A 21,345-nucleotide genomic window follows, 5' to 3' on the forward strand; every position below is an offset into this window, starting at 1 on the left:
TTTCTACCTACATCACTTTTTTTTTTTTTTTTTTTTTTTTTTTTTTATTTCACATATTAATATTGCCAATATCATTTGTTGATACTCAATTTTGCATACCAATATTGTTTGCTAGATTTTGCTCTCTTGCTAAAAAAGCACTAAAAACATGTATAGTGATGGCATATTCATCTTGAGACTTTGCAAGTTCTAATTTTCTAGATACAACAAAATGATTCCTTGTCAAGACCTTCATCCACAATTTGATTATTACATGCTTTTTTTTGGCAAAAGATATTATAATCACACTCAAATAAAGAATGTTCTTGATATAATTTCTTACATATTTTTTCTTGTAAATTAACTACATATTTTTGAGGTATACATGTAGAAGTAATACCACCAATTTTTTAATATTAGTCCAAGTATTTGTATATTTTTCTTTTTTTCTACTATAATATAATGCTTACTACATCTTTTTAGACTTGACAAATTGTACATTTTTTGTCATGGTAGATTTTATATTTTCAAGGATGTTTATTTATATTTTCCAAAAAAAATATAAATAAATAAACTTTGGCATTTAGAAACATGTTTGGAATAATAATTATTTAGGCTACTTCCTCTTCTATAAAAAAAATCATGCAATTCCAAAGAATGTGGTTTCTATATTATTTCTTTATTTTCTCTAAGACCCCTCTATAATACAATTCATCCTAATCACCAATAAAACAATAAAAAAATAAAAATGAGTAGTTAATAAAAGAAAATCCAATCTCATACAACAATCACATTTAATACTTGTTCAATATAATAATAATCAAAAGTGAGTAATAATATAATAGATACAAGTAGCATATTATTATCTTTTAGAGTCAAGATGAATATTTTTTTGTCTTCTAAGTGTAATTAAGAAGATCAGCAAAGTTTGATGAATGTTATTTAATAATCTCTTTAGCAATTTTTAATATAAAAAAGAATTATGAAAGCTTGCAATCAACATCAATTTTAATATTATGGTTTATCTCTTTCTTAATGATAATGTACAACAAATTTAATCAATTACCTATTTGCAAGTGTTTCCACCTTTAATTTGTGCCTTAAGTTGTAAACGTCTCAATACATTGTTATGCAATGACATTGGAAGCAACACTAGCATTCAATAATATAGTTGTAAACTGCTTTTGATTAGCATCCATTCTTTTTTTAAAAAATAGATTACAATATGCCAAATTAAATTACAAGACTAATAAGCATTCACAATATTATCAATCTAACTAGAATATATGGTTTAATTTCTCTAAAGAATAACTGAAAAGAAATAATCTATTCTTACATTGGTTGTAACATTTAAATAATATTTTTTATCATTACAAGCCTTTTATTATAATTATAAACATAATCACAATTTTTTTTTTTTTTTTATTAAAAATAAAGAAATCAAAAGAATTTCTTTTTTTACTAATAATAATATCTAAAATATGTACAAAAGCATTGATTTAATACAAATTTATAATTACAAACAATCTTCTAGAAGTTAATACCTTTTTAGATTCAAATTAGACAAAAACGATAGAAACTTAAAGTGCAAAAACTATAGAGATTGTAACAAGTTGATAATATTAGTGTCCAAATTCTAGCACTAGTAGATGATATTGACAATGACAATTGAGAATGAAAGTAGTGTAGATAAGAATGAAAAATTTGATAATATTAGTGTCCAAATTCTAGCACTAGTAGATGATATTGACAATGACAATTGAGAATGAAAGTAGTGTAGATAAGAATGAAAAATTTAATAGATAAAATTTATATTTGATTAGAAAAAAAATAATTTTATACTTTTGTATATAACATTTTTGGATAGTAATATAACTAATATATGTATATATTATATACATTGGCAATGAAAATTGAAAATAAAATAATATTCAATAATAGAATTAATAAAAGACAAATATAAGGATTATATTATAGAAGAGATTTTTAAAAAATATAGTAGAAAATCACTTTAAAAGTATATGTAAAGGTAAGAAAATAGTACTATTTTTGGTAAAATAGATTTTATTTAATTTTTAATACTATAAATAAGATTAAAAAAAGTAGATTAAAAAAATTATAGATATATTTAGGTGAAAATAAAAATTATCTAATAACAAAAACTATCTCAAAAAACCTTAGATTGATACTTGAAGAAGACTAATTTTTAACAAGAGTTGAAACCAAACTTTAAGGCACAAAAAATTTGCATCCATGAAAAATTTGAGATTTTATTTATTGATTAGAAAGAGAAGTAAGAAAAAATAAAATAAAAATAAAAAATAAAAAACATGATAGAAATTTTTTGAGTATTGGTTTCAAAGTGTTTGAATTAGTAATGAGTTTTGTGAGAGCTTTGAAAGTCAAGGTTGTTTTGGATAACTTCATTTTATAGAGAATGAAATAAAGTTTATCTTTTTGTATACTATATTAATTTTAGAGTAGAACTATAGATAAAAACTTATAGAATTATCAGTATGATTGTCTCAAATAGGTTTTATAAAATTAAATTTAATTGGAAAATTATATAATTTATCATTAAAAATTCAAGTAGGTTAAAATGTAAAAAATTAGTTTTTAAAGGTTAGTGAAGGTTTCTACAAATTTAAAAAAATTGTTAGTTGGATTAAAATTAATTTTTTAGTGGTAATAGTTGATTTAATTTTTATATTTATGCAAATTTTAAGAGTAAGAAAATAGTACAAAAGATAATTTTTAACAATAGAAGATTGACATAAAGATTAGGAAAAGAAGATGGCCTATATTTAAGTAAATTAGAAGTATTTTCTTTAAATTTGTAAATATAGTTGTTTAAAAAATTTGTGTGATACTTTTCAATTAATAGATTAAAAATTATAATTTTATAAATAATATTAAATAATATAATTAATAACTATTAAGGTTTTAAATTTTTTATAGAATTTATATATAATTGAATTTGGATTTATTAATATTTTTAAGGTTTTATTTATATTTATTTAATATTGGTTACAATATACTTGAGATTTGATGAAGATTAGCTACAATTTACTCAAAATTTTATTAGAATTTAGTTAACATTTAATTAAAAAAAGCTAAGATTTAGTTAGGATCTCTTTATGATTTATTTGATATTAGTCAAGATTTTATTAGGATTTAAATAGGATATTTAAGATTTATTTAGAATTGATTAGAGTATAGCATGATATTTTTAGGATTTTTTAAGAGCAACAGGGAATACTTAATATAATTATAAGCTTACTAATATTATTCAAAATTTTTGAAAAGATATTTTTAAACAACATGTGAATTATTTTGAATTGTAAAGTTAAAATTTACTATAAAATGTCACAAATATACATATTTATTCTAATAATTACTTGTATAGTATGAAGAGTAAGTAAAAATAAATAACTTAATAATATCTTGAGGAAAAGCTATTTAGAAGCATAATAGACTCAACTTTGTCTTTATACGTGTCTATAAGTGATTGATAGGTTGAAAACTTAGTTAACAAGTTGGCCATGTATTGCACATATTGACCACTTGTGGCACAAGTTAAACATATGGTACACATTTAGGAAGCTTGTTCAAAATCAATGTCAACGCTAGGGATGCATGGTCATTTTGGTGCGGTGGCCCAATTGCATGCGCTCAAAATAGCAGCATGCTATTGGAGCCCCATGATGGTCCAATCCTTGGGCGGGATGATTATTAATTTATTAATTAATTTATTTTTTATGGGTAGTCCTTGAGTGATCAGGGCTTGGTGTGATGGGCTTGGTGTGATGATTTGCCTTCTGATGTGTTAAATAATCCATGAAATTGTACGACACTATCTGCTTTCCAATTTCAGATGTTTATCACACATGGCTATCCTAAAAATTGTTGTTTGTAATGCTTTAAAACATCCACAACATACAAATCCTATTGCGATATGCAAAAACACTTTGTATCACAAAAAGATAGAGAAACAAAAACATAAAAATATTAATTATATGAAAAAATTAAAGTTGATATGAAGTATGGTAAAATGAAACAACATTTATATGAGAGATAAAAATTAACTAAATAATATCAAAACCTTTAATACAAAGTTAAAATAAGCATGTGTAATTTAATTCAAAAAAATTATTATTTTATTTTTTCACATGTATATATATATATATATATATCTATATATCTCTTTTTTCTTTCTAATAATTATATATATGCTTATTTTAAAAATTCTTCTTACAATGAGTCTGAGACTGTTTTTCCACTATCTATGGTTTTATCTTTTTTACACACTTTTTGAATTCCATGGTTATTAAAAAAAAGTAAAAATAAAAATAAAAATCATGATTTAGATGTATATATCTTTGTTAAGTCATTTGTCTAAAAATAGTAATTCAACTGTGTAAACACATATTATTCTAATTTTTGCAAGAATCATTAAAATACATCATAATATATGTCTTGTAATATATATATATTTTTTCAGAAATTGATATTAAAAGAAAATAAATTGAAAATTTTCCACTCAAAAGTATTTGTTTTCCCAATTTGAGTATATTATGTTTATATATATATATTTAAATTAAATAATTATTATTTTAGAAATATCTTATTTTAAAATATTTTTTTAATAAGATTTAATACAATTGTAAAATTTTAATGCAAAATTTTTAAAAGTTAAAAATGTCTTTCCTGTACTATGCTATTTATTTTCATTTTATTTTGTCTATTTTTCATTTGACACACTCATAAAATTTTTTAATTGTACTATGATACCAATTAGAAAAATTCTTGCTCTAAAAATGTTTAAAATAAAATTTTTACTTGAATCAATCCAATTTTTGTATGTAAGACCAATATTTTTACTAGAAACTAAATTTAGCTTTAAAATCTATTCATTTACTTATATTCTTAATTAGCTTATATAAAACTAGTGAAAACTTGTGCCATCGGCCATGAAAAAGTTGTAAAAGTATAATTTGTAGTTGCTAAGTCAAAAATTGATCATTCTTAAAGAAATGTTGATTAAGAAAAGACAAGAAAGAAAGAAAAGAAAAGAAAAGAAGAAAAAAAATAATTAGTGCATTACAATAGAACCATTTATGTTTCTGTAATGTAATTGAAAAACATAATTTTTATTTACTACAACTACTGAAATAACTAAGTTAAAGGAATTTTGAATTAAACTACAATTATGGTGGTGTGCGATTCCTCGGAGGTGTCAAGGTCGTTAAGTGTAACTGAGACGAAGACTCCTGATCAAATAAAGCGATTGAAGACTGTTCGATGGAGTAAGCGCTCGAAGGCTCCTGAACGTCATTTCGGGTGTGTCCGTTTTGCTGTTGATGATGGCCTACAGTTCAAGTCCTATGCGCCAGCAACGTATTCAGGAATCAAGCTAAGCGTTCATTATGATGTCGTCAAGACGATAGAGTGTAAGTGTAGAGAAATGGCAAGAATGCAGAGCAAGCGCATTGCGAGATGTGAAGAATGCTCTAGATTAGTCGAATTTCCTTCTGGTCTTTTCACGGATTCGAACGGGAAGCTGGAAATTCTGCCTGATAAACAAAAGATTTTGAAGGATTACTTACGCAATGACGTGTAAAGAATATCCGAGACCCACCGAAAAATTCACGTAAGTTAGATGATGCTCTACGAATTCGATGCATTTCTGTTTCGATGGTCGCATTAGACATAGCTACCTGCTCAGGATGATCGGCGGAATGAAGTGCTGCGTACGTTGGTCATTTAGATAATCCAATTTCTCAATCCGAGCAAGTCATGTTCATCACTTCTATTCTTACCCAACTGTTCAGCTACAACATACCATGTCTTGTCGCTTCTTAGGACCAGGTTGCGGAGCCTAAGCGTTCGTCACATGACGCCACTCCGTCAAGGAATGATGCCTCGCAGAAGGGCCCGGTCGCTGGTAAGTCATCATCTCATTGTGCGTCTTGTTCTAGTGGAATCGTGGTTTGTTGTTTGACGAGAAATCGGGTTGTGTCGCATAAAACGTCTCTCGATGCGACTCTGCAACGCGAGTTGCGTCAGAAAACAAAAAATCTACTCGGAGACGATGTGGGGTTGTGTGTTTTTTATAACCCGGTGAAAGTTTTAGGTGGAATCATTCCGAAGTGATGTCAATAACTGTGCCGTCCTTGCAGAATGTTCCGAGGTGTCGCCTCCTAGCCGTGGTAAGGGTGCTGACGATTTTCGAAAGGCTGTGGTTTATCTGAAGGAGTATTCGGATGAACCTGCATTTCGCAACAAACTTGCGGTATGCGAAGAAGAGTACAATGCAATGGAACGCAAGCTGGAAGGTACACATTTATTACGCATTTGGGGATGTGGCGGTATTTCTTGGTTGTGGTGGGATTGAGAGCAATCCAACGTGTGTAGTCGCAGCGCTTTCGCTGCATAGACGCCGCTTTTGACGACGATTCAGCCTCTGCCGTATAAACATCAGGGGACGCCACTCTGCAGTGCGAGTTGTATCAGAGACACAATATTATATTCGAAGACGTCTTGGGGTTGTATCTTGTCTAAGTTGGCGAGATTTTTATGTTAAAAGCATTCAGAGGTGATGTAAGAAACTATTTCGTCCTTTCATTATGATGTTCAGTCATTCCTGCGGAGCGTTTTGAGAAGCCGCCTCCAAGCTGTAGTCAGGATCATCACAAGTTTCGAGGAGCTATGAATGAACTGAAGGATATGGTTGGTGGAAATGTATATCGATATGTACTCGATGCATGCGAAAAAGCGTATTATGCAAAAGCACGCGAGGTGGAAGGTGAGCAGTTGTTACGAACTTGCTTTAGAAAATAAAGTTATACATGTGGAGGTGTGGCGGTATTTCTAAGTTGTGTTGGCTTGAGAGTTCGCGATCCAGTGTATGTAGTCGCAGCGCTTTCGCTGCGCAAACACCGCCTTTGACGAAAATTCAGCTTCTGCCGCATAAACGTCTGGGGGTGCCACTCTGCTATGGGAGTTGAATCAGAAAACCAAAATTCAATGTGATGACGACTAGGGGTAGTGTGTTTCTAATCTGGGAAGAATTTTGTGTAGAATCATTTCGTGTTGATGTTGGAATCTGTGCCGTTCTTCCATTGTAATGATGTGTCATTCCTGCAGATCGTTTCAAGGTGCCGCCTTCTAGCGACACTGAGGATGCTCTCAAGTCACTAGGAAGCGGAGTACAGAAAGTGAAGGAATTGGCGCCGACGATAACACCTGGAAGTCGCGAAAATGTTGAGAGAATGGAAGAAGCGGTGAGTGGAATATCACGCAAGGTGAAAGGTGAGCAGTTGTTACCAACTTGCTTCAGCAAATGTTATGTACGAGTGCGGGTGTGGCGGTATATCTTAGGTGTGATGGATTTGGAAGTTCGCGATCAGATGTCTGCATTCGCTGACGCATTGTTGAAATCCAACTCATACTTTTACTACCCGAAATGTTGAGTTGGTTGTTTTTCATTCACCAGATGACGACGATTCATTTTATGATGAGGTTGGGGATATGGAAACTCTTAAGCCGGGTGAAGTGGTTCGAACTGAACCCAGCGAGAATCTTACGATAGTGAGTGGTCATTGGTGATTTGTTTCTGGTTTCAATGCGTGGCTATTTGAATAGTTTTTAGTGTAAAAAATGTGGAATGACCTGTTCTCGTAAAACATGTGCTTCTTATCGTGCTGTGTGGAGTATGCAATGATTTTTCATAGAGAGCTCAGTTGTGAATAAAAGATAAAATTGAGCTTGATGAAATCAGTTTTTGAGAGCTTTTGCACGTTGTCAATGCCCTGACAGGATTTTCGGGATGGCACATGTGCAGACGAGATACCACCTGCTCCTTTACCGAAGCTCTCTGCAAGCAATGGTCCAGAGGATGATTCGTGGAAGAACAGGCGGTCCTGTCAGCCGCGTTCCTCGGACTTTGGTGCCATGGAATACAGTGTGGTAAGCGGGCTGTGTTTATGCTTTGTATGAGGATTTTGAATACAAAATAGTCATATGGACATCTAAGCACGAATTGATGCCATCTTTGTCCTTGACATGTGCAGCGTGCAGAAGATTGCTTTGACTCCCAATACCCCAAAGATCTGGCAGAGGTACCCGAGTGCTATCCCAGTCCTAATACTCTCATGCAAACTGAAGACCAATTTCAAGGTATGTCTTTGTTTGGTGCTTTTATGAATGATGCAGTTGTGGTAGTGGGATAAAGTGGAGGTGTGATTATGAAGTGATAGTGACTTGCAGATGGCTTAGTTGGTATTCAAGGGAAGGATTCTGAATTAGAATGGATAGGCTGGTGTTTGATCGTTGATGCATTGTTGAGCATGGAATTTATGCGTTTGGTACTTGAAATATTGCGTCGGTTGGTTAGTATTCAACAGGTGGCCCGTCCGGTGAGGAATTGGACAATATAGTAGTGTCACAGGAGAACCCTGCTGGAGGTTGTCAGGCGTGGAACACGAGTACTTGTACCTTTATTCAAGCGGACGACCCATTTCAAGACATTCCTGGTTTCGGAGATCCTCTGATGGTAAATGGTCATTGGCGATTAATTGCCTGCTTGTTTGCCTGGATTTCAAAGAGTTTGTGGTGAGAAAAGTGTGGCAAGTGGGCTGTGCTTATACCTTGCATGAGCATAAGAATTACATAATCACCAGTTTTGGTCTCCTATGCACGAGATGTTGCCAACGTTGGCCTTGGTGTGTGCAGCATCCACAAGATGACCAATTAAGCGCTCTTTGGGAGAATTATTTTAGCACTTGGCTTACCTGATTATGTTGGAAGCGGGAATAGGATCCAGTCCTGTCTTCTATTACCTTTTAGCGATAGTCGTCTGTGCGTCATAAATTGGAGAGTCAGAAAGAGACACAGTTCGTCTGACAAGTTGAGTCTTTACGTCTATTTTGAACGATAGTTAGTGTGATCTTCCATGGCAACTGGTTCTCTTTTAGAGACTTTTAAGCTTGATGGAACAAACTATCAGACTTGGAAGGTCTGAATAAAATTACTTTTAATGAAAGAGGAAACATGGAGATATGTGGATCCTCACCGAGGGAATCCTCCCCAGCTTGGAGAAGCTCCTAATGTAGCTGTTGAACGAGTCAAGGGTCTTCATTCCATCTTTATTTCAGTAAAAGAAAACGTGTTTTCTAGTGTTCCCAAGTGCATTGATCCCATCGTAGCCTGGACTCTGCTTGCTCAGCTTAACTAGCAGCATAGCAATGCAAGCAAATTGATACTCAAAGATAAGCTTTGCTTCATGCTTTTACCAGAGGGAGCATGAGTTTGAGAGTTTGTTCGCCATATTCAAGAAATCCAGTTTGAGCTCAGAGGACTCGGTGACCCAGTTCTTGATGTTGAGCTAGTAGATCGTATTGTCAATACGCTCCCCCCCAATATGGATAGCGTGTACCAAAACATCCTTGGACTGCATACCATGCCATCCTTCGCTAATCTGGTTGCTCATCTTCTGCAAGCTGAAACCCGCGCACAACTTCGTGGCACGACCACCACCAAGGAGGATGCACTCGCCGTCCACATGCAAAATCTATCTCTTCCTGCCGACGGACATCACGCAGAACACCATGCCAACACCAACCACCGACGTTCCAACAATCCAGGAGGCAGACGTCACAAAAATCTTCAATGTAACTTCTGCAAAGAAGGCAACCACCTCATGCGCACCTGTTCTGAGCTGGCCTGCGAAATAGCCAAAAGTGCTCGGGATCATCGTAACCGTGGTAGATGAGGTGGCAGGGGGTTCCAAAATCACTGATCGAAATTCGACTTGAATCTGATGATCAAGAAATACAGTGACTCTACCCCAACGACACAATCAGATTGAATCAAATTTATTTGACGTCGATCTTTGTAGCATGGATCTAGAACAAGCAGACAAGTGCATAGTTGATAGTGGTGCTGCTAAGCATGTTTCTCGTAGTCGCGAGGTGTTTGCTACCTTAATTCGAGGCACTGGGACTCAGGCCATGCAATCAGCATCTATCCATGTCTTGCCAGTAGAAGAGACCGGCATTTGTACACCTCTCAAATTCAAGTGAAATAATCATGTATAATTTATTTTTTTATATTTATTTTTTGTTTGTTTGTTTGTTAATATATATATATATATATATATATATATATTTTATCTTCTTCTCCTAATTGAATGTAGGCTTATTTTAAAAATTCTTCATATATGAGTCTAAGATTATTTTTGCACCATCTTTGGTTTTATCTTTTTATACAAACATTTATTAAAATTCATGGTTATAAAAAAAAAACAAAACCCTGATTTAGATCACAAGAACTTTGATAAGTCTTTTATCTAAAAATAGTAATTAAACTGTGTAAAAAATTATTCTTCTTTTGCAATAATCATTAATACACATAATAGTATGATTCTTATGAAAAAATAATTAAAATGATATTTTAAGAAAATCATTTTTCGAAAATATTTAAATCAAAAATTAAACTTATTATGTTTATAGATTTAGATATTTATAATTGAATAGTTTTTTCTTCATTTCTTTTGGATTTTTTACATACCTGAATGTAAATTATATTTTAGTCAAGTAGTATCTTATTTTAAAATAAATTCTTAAGAAATCTTTAAAAAATATTATTTGTAAGTGTTTTAAAAATTATTATAAGGTATTAATGAAAATTTGTCAAAATTTAAAGTATTTTTTTCTCTTTAATGATATTAATTAATTTATTTATTTTTATTTTATCTATTATTTAATTTAACATACTCATAAAAATATTTAATTAGATTATAATGCTATTTATAAAACTCTTATTCTAAAAAAAATTCAAACTATAAGATTCTTCTAAAAAAATATTATATATAGTACCAATTTTTTTTTTACTAACAACAAAATTTAACTATGAAATCTATTCATTTACTTACATTCTTAACTAGTTTATATAAAATTAAACTAATTCTTATTTGCATGTTAGAGACATTGAGTTATCACATTGATATTTGATTCTTATATTTTAATCTTTTATCTTATGCCAACTTAGATTTTAATATTTTTTTTTGATATTTTTTAAAAAATAACTACTTTAATTATTTATTTTAAACTTCAAATGTTTGTTTCTTAAATCTAAAACATCTTCTATAGTGTTCCAAAGAATCTTTATATACTTTTAAGACATCATGGAAAATTTTCATTGCAAGTTTATATTGAGATTGTGTTTTAATTACATAGTAGAATAGTACAAAATTATATTACAAATCTAACAAGAATATCCTTTGATTAATATATCCTAAGAAGATGAAATTTTAGGAATACACAATAATAAACCAAGAAAATTTTGCACATTTAAAGTGTTTTGAGGATTAGCTATTGGAAACATTTAGTAGAATTAGAATTTTTTGATATTACTTTATAGAAATAAAAGGAAATATCATTGTTTATTACCATAATACAATAGGGTTTGTGATACAATCTTAAAAGTATTTTTAATTCGTTTGATTCTATTATTTATATTTTCTATTTATTTGTTTAACTTTCTAAAAATTAAATACTTTTTCCTTATTATAGTAGTCATACAAATTTTCTTAATAGTTCTTCATAGTGCTTAGTAGGCATCCAAATCCTTAGCCTTTATATAAATATTTACAAAAACATCTATTTTTATAATAGCTGTCCAGCATGTCCGAAAAAATTGCTCTAAATCATCCAAATAATGTACTGAATTTTAACTACATCTAATTAAATATTTATTTTTATATTTAATATTTACGAATATTGAGTTAATTTTTATCATTCATTCTATAAAAAAAATCGAAAAATGTTAACATTTTCTTGCTATTTCAACATATACTTATCAATTTTTATTTACAGTTCCAAATTCTGTGACCTTTTTGTGGTACTTTCAAAGCAATTTATTGCACGCAATCCAATTTTACATTCTTGATTACCAAAACAATGTAAGTGTTTAATATCATTTCACATGCTACCTTATTTGATTAAATTCAAAATTAATTTAGTAGCACATTTTGAAACTTTGGGTATATACCAGAGACCTGATGCAAAACAAAACTAATATACCAAACTCTCTTGCACATGCAGTCTATTTAAAATTCAGGAAAAGATACTCAAGGAACCCCCACCCATCCTTGGCTCTATGCCCCAGCAGTGAAGGATAGCATTGCAGACCAGGAACGGGTCTTCATTCGGGCAGCAGATATTAACCTACAAGAATTTTACTGTGAGTGTGGATTCAGTATTGGTGATTCCAATATTCCCCCAAGCACAATGCGGAGCCTCACTTTTGTCGGCATGTGTCTAGGTTTGCATTTCTCTTTGTTTTTGCAATTTTTCGACGACACTCGCAAGGTTCGATTTTTGGTGCTCCGTGTCGATGCTAACGCCAACTCATGTCAATTTTGAAGCGTATGCTTTCAAGAGTTCAGTAGCGTCGAGCTGTGCTGCTGTTCGGAGGTTGCGGTGACTGTGTCGAGGTGCAGAGTCGCTAGGTAATGTTGAGACTGAGATATGAATAACCCTGAACAGAATGTGCGTGCGCTCAAACGCTGTTGTGTGCGCTTCAAGGTTCCTGATTTCATAGAGACTAAGTTGTATTCCAGAAAAGTCTGTAAGACAGACGTCGACCTGGAGTTGTTTAAAGACAATGTGAAGATTGTTGAAGACCAGTGCAGACGACTCGTAGGAGGTCGGAGGAACTACTCTCTGAATCATCCGTGTTGCTATCTTGAATGCGAATTACCTGATACTTTGTTTGCGGAGAACAACGGGGAGATAGGACTCGATGAATCAGTGTTGCTGGAACATATACACCGAGAAACGAAAAAGGCAATAAAATCCCACCGAAAACTTCCGGGGAATAAATGTGTGCGCACAGCATCGACACGGCCATTGGAATTCCACCGACAACATCCGGTGAGCTTCAGGACGCTCTCTCAATACGTTGAGTTTTCTGTTTCAATCGTGGAATCAGACCTAGCTACTCGTTCAGGATGATCGGCGGAATGAAGTGCTGCGTACGTTGGTCATTTAGATAATCCAATTTCTCAATCCGAGCAAGTCATGTTCATCACTTCTATTCTTACCCAACTGTTCAGCTACAACATACCATGTCTTGTCGCTTCTTAGGACCAGGTTGCGGAGCCTAAGCGTTCGTCACATGACGCCACTCCGTCAAGGAATGATGCCTCGCAGAAGGGCCCGGTCGCTGGTAAGTCATCATCTCATTGTGCGTCTTGTTCTAGTGGAATCGTGGTTTGTTGTTTGACGAGAAATCGGGTTGTGTCGCATAAAACGTCTCTCGATGCGACTCTGCAACGCGAGTTGCGTCAGAAAACAAAAAATCTACTCGGAGACGATGTGGGGTTGTGTGTTTTTTATAACCCGGTGAAAGTTTTAGGTGGAATCATTCCGAAGTGATGTCAATAACTGTGCCGTCCTTGCAGAATGTTCCGAGGTGTCGCCTCCTAGCCGTGGTAAGGGTGCTGACGATTTTCGAAAGGCTGTGGTTTATCTGAAGGAGTATTCGGATGAACCTGCATTTCGCAACAAACTTGCGGTATGCGAAGAAGAGTACAATGCAATGGAACGCAAGCTGGAAGGTACACATTTATTACGCATTTGGGGATGTGGCGGTATTTCTTGGTTGTGGTGGGATTGAGAGCAATCCAACGTGTGTAGTCGCAGCGCTTTCGCTGCATAGACGCCGCTTTTGACGACGATTCAGCCTCTGCCGTATAAACATCAGGGGACGCCACTCTGCAGTGCGAGTTGTATCAGAGACACAATATTATATTCGAAGACGTCTTGGGGTTGTATCTTGTCTAAGTTGGCGAGATTTTTATGTTAAAAGCATTCAGAGGTGATGTAAGAAACTATTTCGTCCTTTCATTATGATGTTCAGTCATTCCTGCGGAGCGTTTTGAGAAGCCGCCTCCAAGCTGTAGTCAGGATCATCACAAGTTTCGAGGAGCTATGAATGAACTGAAGGATATGGTTGGTGGAAATGTATATCGATATGTACTCGATGCATGCGAAAAAGCGTATTATGCAAAAGCACGCGAGGTGGAAGGTGAGCAGTTGTTACGAACTTGCTTTAGAAAATAAAGTTATACATGTGGAGGTGTGGCGGTATTTCTAAGTTGTGTTGGCTTGAGAGTTCGCGATCCAGTGTATGTAGTCGCAGCGCTTTCGCTGCGCAAACACCGCCTTTGACGAAAATTCAGCTTCTGCCGCATAAACGTCTGGGGGTGCCACTCTGCTATGGGAGTTGAATCAGAAAACCAAAATTCAATGTGATGACGACTAGGGGTAGTGTGTTTCTAATCTGGGAAGAATTTTGTGTAGAATCATTTCGTGTTGATGTTGGAATCTGTGCCGTTCTTCCATTGTAATGATGTGTCATTCCTGCAGATCGTTTCAAGGTGCCGCCTTCTAGCGACACTGAGGATGCTCTCAAGTCACTAGGAAGCGGAGTACAGAAAGTGAAGGAATTGGCGCCGACGATAACACCTGGAAGTCGCGAAAATGTTGAGAGAATGGAAGAAGCGGTGAGTGGAATATCACGCAAGGTGAAAGGTGAGCAGTTGTTACCAACTTGCTTCAGCAAATGTTATGTACGAGTGCGGGTGTGGCGGTATATCTTAGGTGTGATGGATTTGGAAGTTCGCGATCAGATGTCTGCATTCGCTGACGCATTGTTGAAATCCAACTCATACTTTTACTACCCGAAATGTTGAGTTGGTTGTTTTTCATTCACCAGATGACGACGATTCATTTTATGATGAACTTGAGGATATCGAAAAGCTTTTGCCCATTCCATGCTGACTTTTTTCTTTTGCAAATCTGTTGAAGAAAGGAATAAAGAGGTACGGTTTTAGGATTTTGGAAGCATTTGTACATAATCAACTAATCAACGCATCTGGACATTTCTCGGCAACAAGTGTAAGTTTATCCGAATCGCGGATCTGTCCAAACTTGCATCAAGTAGATGTTTACACGCACGCGTCACCAAAATTTGCTGCACTGGAGTTATGATTGGGTTTCAAATTTTGTTTTTGCATGTAACGTTTTCCGATCCGGCGAGACTTTTAAGTAGAATTATTTAGTGGTGATGTCAGAAACTGCGTCGTTCTTTGACGGTAATGTCCTGTCATTCTTGCGGAGTGTTCCGAGAAGCCGCCTCCAAGCCGTGGTCAGGATCCTGACAAGGTTAAAGAGGCCATGGATGAATTGGATTATTTGCTGGCTGAGACTGTACTCCTATATCCACTTGTTGTATGCGATGAAGACAACAAAGCAAAAGCGAACGATGTGGAATGTGGGCAAACAAATGCATTGCCCATTCACTGTGGAAAATGTCAAAAGGGCTATTCCTGTTGACACTGGGTAATTGTCTGCATGGGATCAAATCTTGGATTTAGATCAATGAATAAGTTGTAAATCAACTGGAACATTATCGCTGGAAGAATCAGATGTGCAAGCAAGGTGTGAGATTGAAGCGGCGATCACGGATGAATGTTCACTAAAAGGAGATACAAGATGCTGGCAACAAGTGTGCTGTCGTGGAAGATTAAAGACACGAACGGAGGGAAATAAACTACAACTGTGCAACACCAAGGACATTTAAGGATGAAGTGCTAAACCCTAATATTTACAAAGAGCCTGTGGTTAACATGATAAGACTGCTTTAAACCAGTTATACTTAAATTTAGCTCCAAACAAGGTTTGCATATCCTTTTACTCTATTTTCTATTTATTGTTCTACTTTAATTGATATATATTGTTTCTTATATCAAATTTGGAATAGAGTTTTACAATTGCTTCATGACCATTTCAATGTGACTAAAAAAATCTTCAAGGTTTTCTTGTTTCTTGCAAAATTAGAATTAATCATTTATTTATTTATTTGAGTTTTTACTCTTGCTCATATCTGTACTTATTGATGAGATGTCCTCATAAATTTTTCATTTCATTTTATTTCATCAAGTTTATTTTAGATTTGATTGCAAAATTAGAAGATTATTTTTTTGTCCACTAGGTTTTGGATGGTGTCTTAATTCAACATTGTAATACATAACTTTGCAAAATTTAGCAAAATAGTAGAAAAAAGTTCTTAGAATCTTTAAATTTGTTTGTCAATTCTTGGTATAAAACTAGGTTATATTGAAGCAAGGAGTTATAAATAGTTTTAGCTTGTATTACTTAGTAATAAATTTAAAAAGAATTATTTAATTTTTTTGTATTTGATTTTTTTTCTTAAGAACATGAAAAAGAATGATTTATTCGTCAAGAAAGCTATCATGAATCATAATTAGGTATAACATTATATAAAAAAGAATTCCTATTGATAAGTATATATCAAATTTTATATTTTTTATAAAAAGAACTTATATCAAAATAGAAATTAAGTGATGAATATATGATAATCACAAACATTATGAAAAATTAGACATGATTCTTACATGTATATAATCGAGCAAATTATAAATCTTGGTTTCAAATACCTATATGAAAATTAGAAGCAATGCACATTTGAATCTTCTTAAGACAAAGATGAATCATCATGAATTTTTGAATGAAGAACAACCAATTCAATGATTTAGAATATTGTATGTATCATTTGAATGGTTCTATAGCCTATGGCCAAGTGCAAACATTTGATGGCATATTTTCAAATCCATAATAAAAGAAAATACAAAATAAAAATACTACCACATGTCTCGGACATAATCATGTAAGCTAATAATTATATATAGAAATAGGTAGAAGTAAGTAAAAGTAGGTAAAAGTAAATTAATTCTATAATATTTAATATGGAAGCTTCCTAGAAACTTCCTAGATGCTGCTTTGACTTCATAGGTGTCTTTAATTGACTTTTTGGATTAAAAACGTGGTCAACAAGTTGGCCATGTGCGACACATGTTGTTAGCTTGAAGATCAAGCTAACTATGTGGCCGACACGTAGAAAAACTTGCCTTGTAAGTCAAGGCATGTGCCTTACAAAGTCAACACCTATTGGAGGTCCTATAGAATGTCGCCACGTAGCTCTTAGTTAGATAGTATATATAGAGACAAGAGTGAAGGCTTCTTCATTCTTGTCAACTCCTTTCTTGCTTCTAGTCTAGTTTCAAGGGTCTCTAGTTTTCTTGTCTTTTGGCAATAGCCATTCCAGTTTCTCTTTCAATATATATACTTGTTTATATATATTTTGTTACCTTTCTTTGAGTGAATGCTCACTTGTTTGAATTGTTTTTTCATCGAGTTCTTGTCCTTGACACCACATCTATAATTGTCCAATATATTTGCTGAGGCAAGTTCTTGATGACTACTCACCTTTCACTATTATATTGCATGCTTTGACAAGTATGTCTACTGTTATGCAACTATCCAATGTTAGAGCCATTGCCATTTTCTTCACATCATGTAAACTTCTCAACATCTTGCAACAATCTTTACAAGGAATAGAAGGCATATCTACTCAAGTATTCAGGGCCTTCTTCAATATTTCAACATTATCGCAATTTTTTGGTGTTGGTGTTGGAGCCATCACCATTTTCTTCAAATCATGTGTGCATCTCAAGATCTTACTATGATCCGCACATGTGATAGAAGGTGATACCATGGAAGAATTTGTCATACTTAAAGAACATTAATATGCATTTATAATACGGTTCCTGATATCACAATGTACTAATTCTACACCAAAATCTTTCTGGATTAGAAAACATATAATCATTAATCGTCTAAATATCAAATTTTAGATTTCTCATATTATTTGCCTTGTAGAATAAAATTCACTAATGTTTATGTAGCAAAAACTGACTTATTACTTCAATTACATATAATACATCTAGAACTCTTCAATCCACTTCAACTAAAAAATATCTCCACCCTTCTATCTTCTTACAAAAGTAACTATTATTAACACACTTTTTTACTTGAATAATTACCTATATGATTAGATAAAGGTAAATAAAAATAGATTAATTTTATAATATCCTCTAGAGAGCTTTATAGATACAACTTTGACTTTATAAATATTTGGAGCTGATTAATAGGTGAGAAACTTGGTCAATAAGTTAGCCACATGTCACACGTGTTAGTAGCTTATAGAACAAGCTAACTATATGGCCCACATATAGAAAACTTACCTTGCAAGTTAAATCATGTATCTTATGAAGTCAACATATGTTTGGAAGTTCTATAGAACATTATTATGTAGCTTTTAAACAGATAGTATATATGGAGGGAAGAATCAAGGCTTCTTTATTCTTATCAAAGCCTTTCTAGTCCTTAGTCTTGTTCCAAGACTTTCTAGTCTTTTTGTCTTTGGTAATAGCCATTCTAGTTTAACATAACACCATCTTTGAGTATTTTTTTAGTATTTTTAAATGATACAAGAGTGTATTAAAATTTTCTTTCTTCAAGATTCATATCCTTGATAGTTTGAAAAGAATATTAATTCATTATTTTTATATTATTTTAGAAATGATTGCATTATTTCACTTCTATTGTTGAGTTTTGAGGATTGTAGGCTATTCACCTTTAAACAAATAATTTAATTTTTTAACACTATTTTTTTCTTTAAAGAAAGTAAACTATCTTTATTTAAATAAATTTTTATTTGATATTAGAGGTTGTTGATTATCTTCTTTTAATTTACCTTATGAGTTTTTTAAGTTACTTGAAATAGAAGGAAAAATCATAAATACTATATTTAGCAGATATGAGAATAGATTTATAACTATTGCAAATCTTCACAAACTTGTTAATATTTTTAGGTTGGAAATTTTATGCGTTACCAATACTAATTCCAGAAATACTATTTCTATGCCTATGAAAGAAGTCTAGAGTTTGTATCAAGAATTTGTTTAGTTGAGCAAAGAAAGTAGATCAATATTTTAACTAAATCTAAGAGGTCTTGTTTCTACAAGTATAATAGGTACAAAGATTAATATATCTTAGAAGATTAATGGAACAAGATCAAAATTTCAAGGATTTATATAATAAGTTCAATATATCTAAGGTTATATCCTATCCAATACTTTGATGGATTTACTCAAATTGAATTTATAGGCACTTTTTTATTTTGAAGCACTCTTTCTTAATTTGCACCTTTGAAAAAAAAGGATTTACAATTCTTTTATTATTTGAATTCATTCCTAGGAGTGTTAAGGTCACATTTGAAGAAAGTAATTAAAAAAGAATAAGAGAGTTCAAGCTCTTATTTTTATGACAAAGAATATGGTCATCCACCTTATATGCTACTAAATTTCAAAACCTCACTTACAACACAAGCTGGAATGAGAAAGCCATTATGAATTAATTTTGATATGGATTAAAAGATAATATCAAAGATTTATTATTTATAATCTCAAAATTAAATTCTTTAGAATAATTTATTGCTAAAGCCATTGCATGTAACAATCAATTATTTGAAGGGCATCAAGAATAAAGTTTTGATTGAAGTAGGACAAGTTAACTAATGACAGCAATTTCTAAGTTTTCAGACATTTATTTGCTAAGGTCATAACCAATTGTGAGCCCAAATTTCACCACTCATTGAAATTGATGCTATACAACAAGTTCAAGAGGTAGCATAGAAGAACTCTCAATTATGTAATTGCTAAGTTGATTTAAATCTTAGTGTTAATAATTCACTTAACTTTAAGCCTTCCAAGCAATGGTTACCAATATAAGTAAAAAAAAAAAAGATTTAATAAGATTACTATGATCTTGAAGGCTATTTGCATGATCCCTACTTCAATCTCAATAGGTTGTTTAAGAGCATTTATATAACCTTTAATCACTAATTTTTATATGATTATAAAAGTATAATTAATTAGAATAAATAAATAATTAATTAATAAAAACTTATAAATTATTATTCCTCAAATAACTAATGGTGAAATTAATTGATCAAATTATTATCATTAATCCATGGAAAAAGTAAAAACCTTGAAGGTTTAATTAAAATTTAAAATTTAAAATAAAATTTAAAAGTTAAATTTAAAAGTTAAATTAAAAAATAAAAGTTAAAAGTCAAAAGTCAAAGTTAAAAAAGATTAAAGGTTAAAAGTCAAAAATTAAAATTTAAAATTTGAAATATGAACTTTAAGAATTATTTTTAAAATAAAAGTAAAAGTGGGACTAAAGAAAAATAGAAGCAAAAATACCTTGATAATGCCCTAGAATTAAAGGCAACAAATCCTTTTCTACTCCAAAATTTTCCAAAATTTGTGATTAACTCCAAATTGAATGATTTTTAGTTTATTTAAAGGAGAGGGAGCTGATCTTATTTTCTTCACTCCATGGAGTGAATCTAGTACCACCATTGCATTAAAAAGGCTTCCATTAATTAGAAGAACCACCACGCCACTTGAATTTGTTGAATTTGGAGGAAATTTCAAAACTGTCATTGCTAAACTTTTTTAAAACTTTTAGAAAATTATAATTCTAATTCACTCTAAATCATGTGAAATTATTATAGGAGAAATCATGGGCTTTTAGTCAACCTTTATAGTAGTGACTAACAACCTCTAAATTATTAAGATTAACTAAGTTGCTATTTTAATTTTCTAACTCTTATCACTTTGGTCTTAATTAATCTAACTGAAGAAATTAGATTATAATTTATACCATCAAAGGTTGCAATCCTAAAAATTCTATAAAACTAAATTCTACTTGTATAAATCCTAATCTAACATGCTCAATTATAATAAAATAATAAAATAACAAAAATTTAAATTTTAGAGCTTAATTGAGAGCTCATACCAATGTAAATTAATATGATACATTTTAAACATTTTACTAAGCAAGAAAAGACTTGACGTCAGTAAGAGGGTTTGTATTTATATTATAAAGAAGCTAAGCATACTACTCAATATTCTCTTAAGAAGCAACATAATTACAAAATGAAGAGCACGATTGCTAGAAAAGATAATATATCAAAAAAAAAAAAAAATTGATTAAAATTAGGACTGTACAATTGTAGTCATAAGCAACACTTTATCACAAACATATATATTTACTCCAATAGTTACTTATATGATTAGGTAGAAGTAGGTAAATATAGATTAATTTCATAAAGTCTTCTAGAAAAGCTTTCTAGAAGCTTCATAGATATGAACTTGACTTTAGATGTATTTGTAGGTTAGAAACTTAGTCAATAAGTTAACTATATCTTGGTAGCTTGTGGAACAAGTTAACTCCAAATAGTAGCTTGTGAAACAAGCTAAATATGTGGCACATACATAGATAACTTGTCTTGTAAATTAAGACATGTGGCTAACAAAGTCAACACATGTTGGAGGTCCTATAGAATATTGCCACATAGTTCTTAGTT

General features: G+C 32.1%; 2 protein-coding genes across 9 annotated transcripts; both read left to right on the forward strand.

The window, feature by feature from the left end:
- Positions 1–5,188: 5,188 nt before the first annotated feature.
- Positions 5,189–9,160, forward strand: LOC112284401 (uncharacterized). Its single transcript, XM_090252245.1, has 10 exons — positions 5,189–5,593; positions 5,842–5,923; positions 6,159–6,314; positions 6,617–6,784; positions 7,126–7,290; positions 7,475–7,569; positions 7,823–7,947; positions 8,052–8,157; positions 8,375–8,533; positions 8,713–9,160. The coding sequence occupies exons 1-10, from the start codon at positions 5,189–5,191 to the stop codon at positions 8,773–8,775; spliced, it is 1,524 nt and encodes a 507-aa protein (XP_090108371.1). The 3' UTR covers positions 8,776–9,160.
- A 3,124-nt stretch (positions 9,161–12,284) lies between these two features.
- LOC112285163 (uncharacterized) lies at positions 12,285–15,831 on the forward strand. 8 transcript variants are annotated; one of them, XR_016504184.1, is made up of 7 exons: positions 12,285–12,914; positions 13,128–13,209; positions 13,445–13,600; positions 13,903–14,070; positions 14,412–14,576; positions 14,853–14,942; positions 15,119–15,831. XR_016504184.1 is itself a non-coding variant. In XM_024525764.3 (7 exons), exons 1-7 carry the CDS (start codon positions 12,510–12,512, stop codon positions 15,203–15,205), a joined length of 1,149 nt encoding a protein of 382 aa, XP_024381532.1. In that variant the 5' UTR covers positions 12,325–12,509; the 3' UTR covers positions 15,206–15,831. The 8 variants fall into 8 exon arrangements, 6 of the variants coding, with proteins under 6 accessions (XP_024381537.1, XP_024381532.1, XP_024381531.1 ...); XR_016504185.1 differs by having other exon boundaries at positions 12,324–12,914; positions 13,134–13,209; XM_024525764.3 differs by having other exon boundaries at positions 12,325–12,914; positions 14,857–14,942.
- The last annotated feature ends 5,514 nt before the right edge of the window (positions 15,832–21,345 follow it).

This window comes from Physcomitrium patens, chromosome 7 (assembly GCF_059467195.1).
Source record: "Physcomitrium patens ecotype Gransden chromosome 7, ASM5946719v1, whole genome shotgun sequence".
Lineage (NCBI taxonomy): Eukaryota > Viridiplantae > Streptophyta > Bryopsida > Funariales > Funariaceae > Physcomitrium > Physcomitrium patens.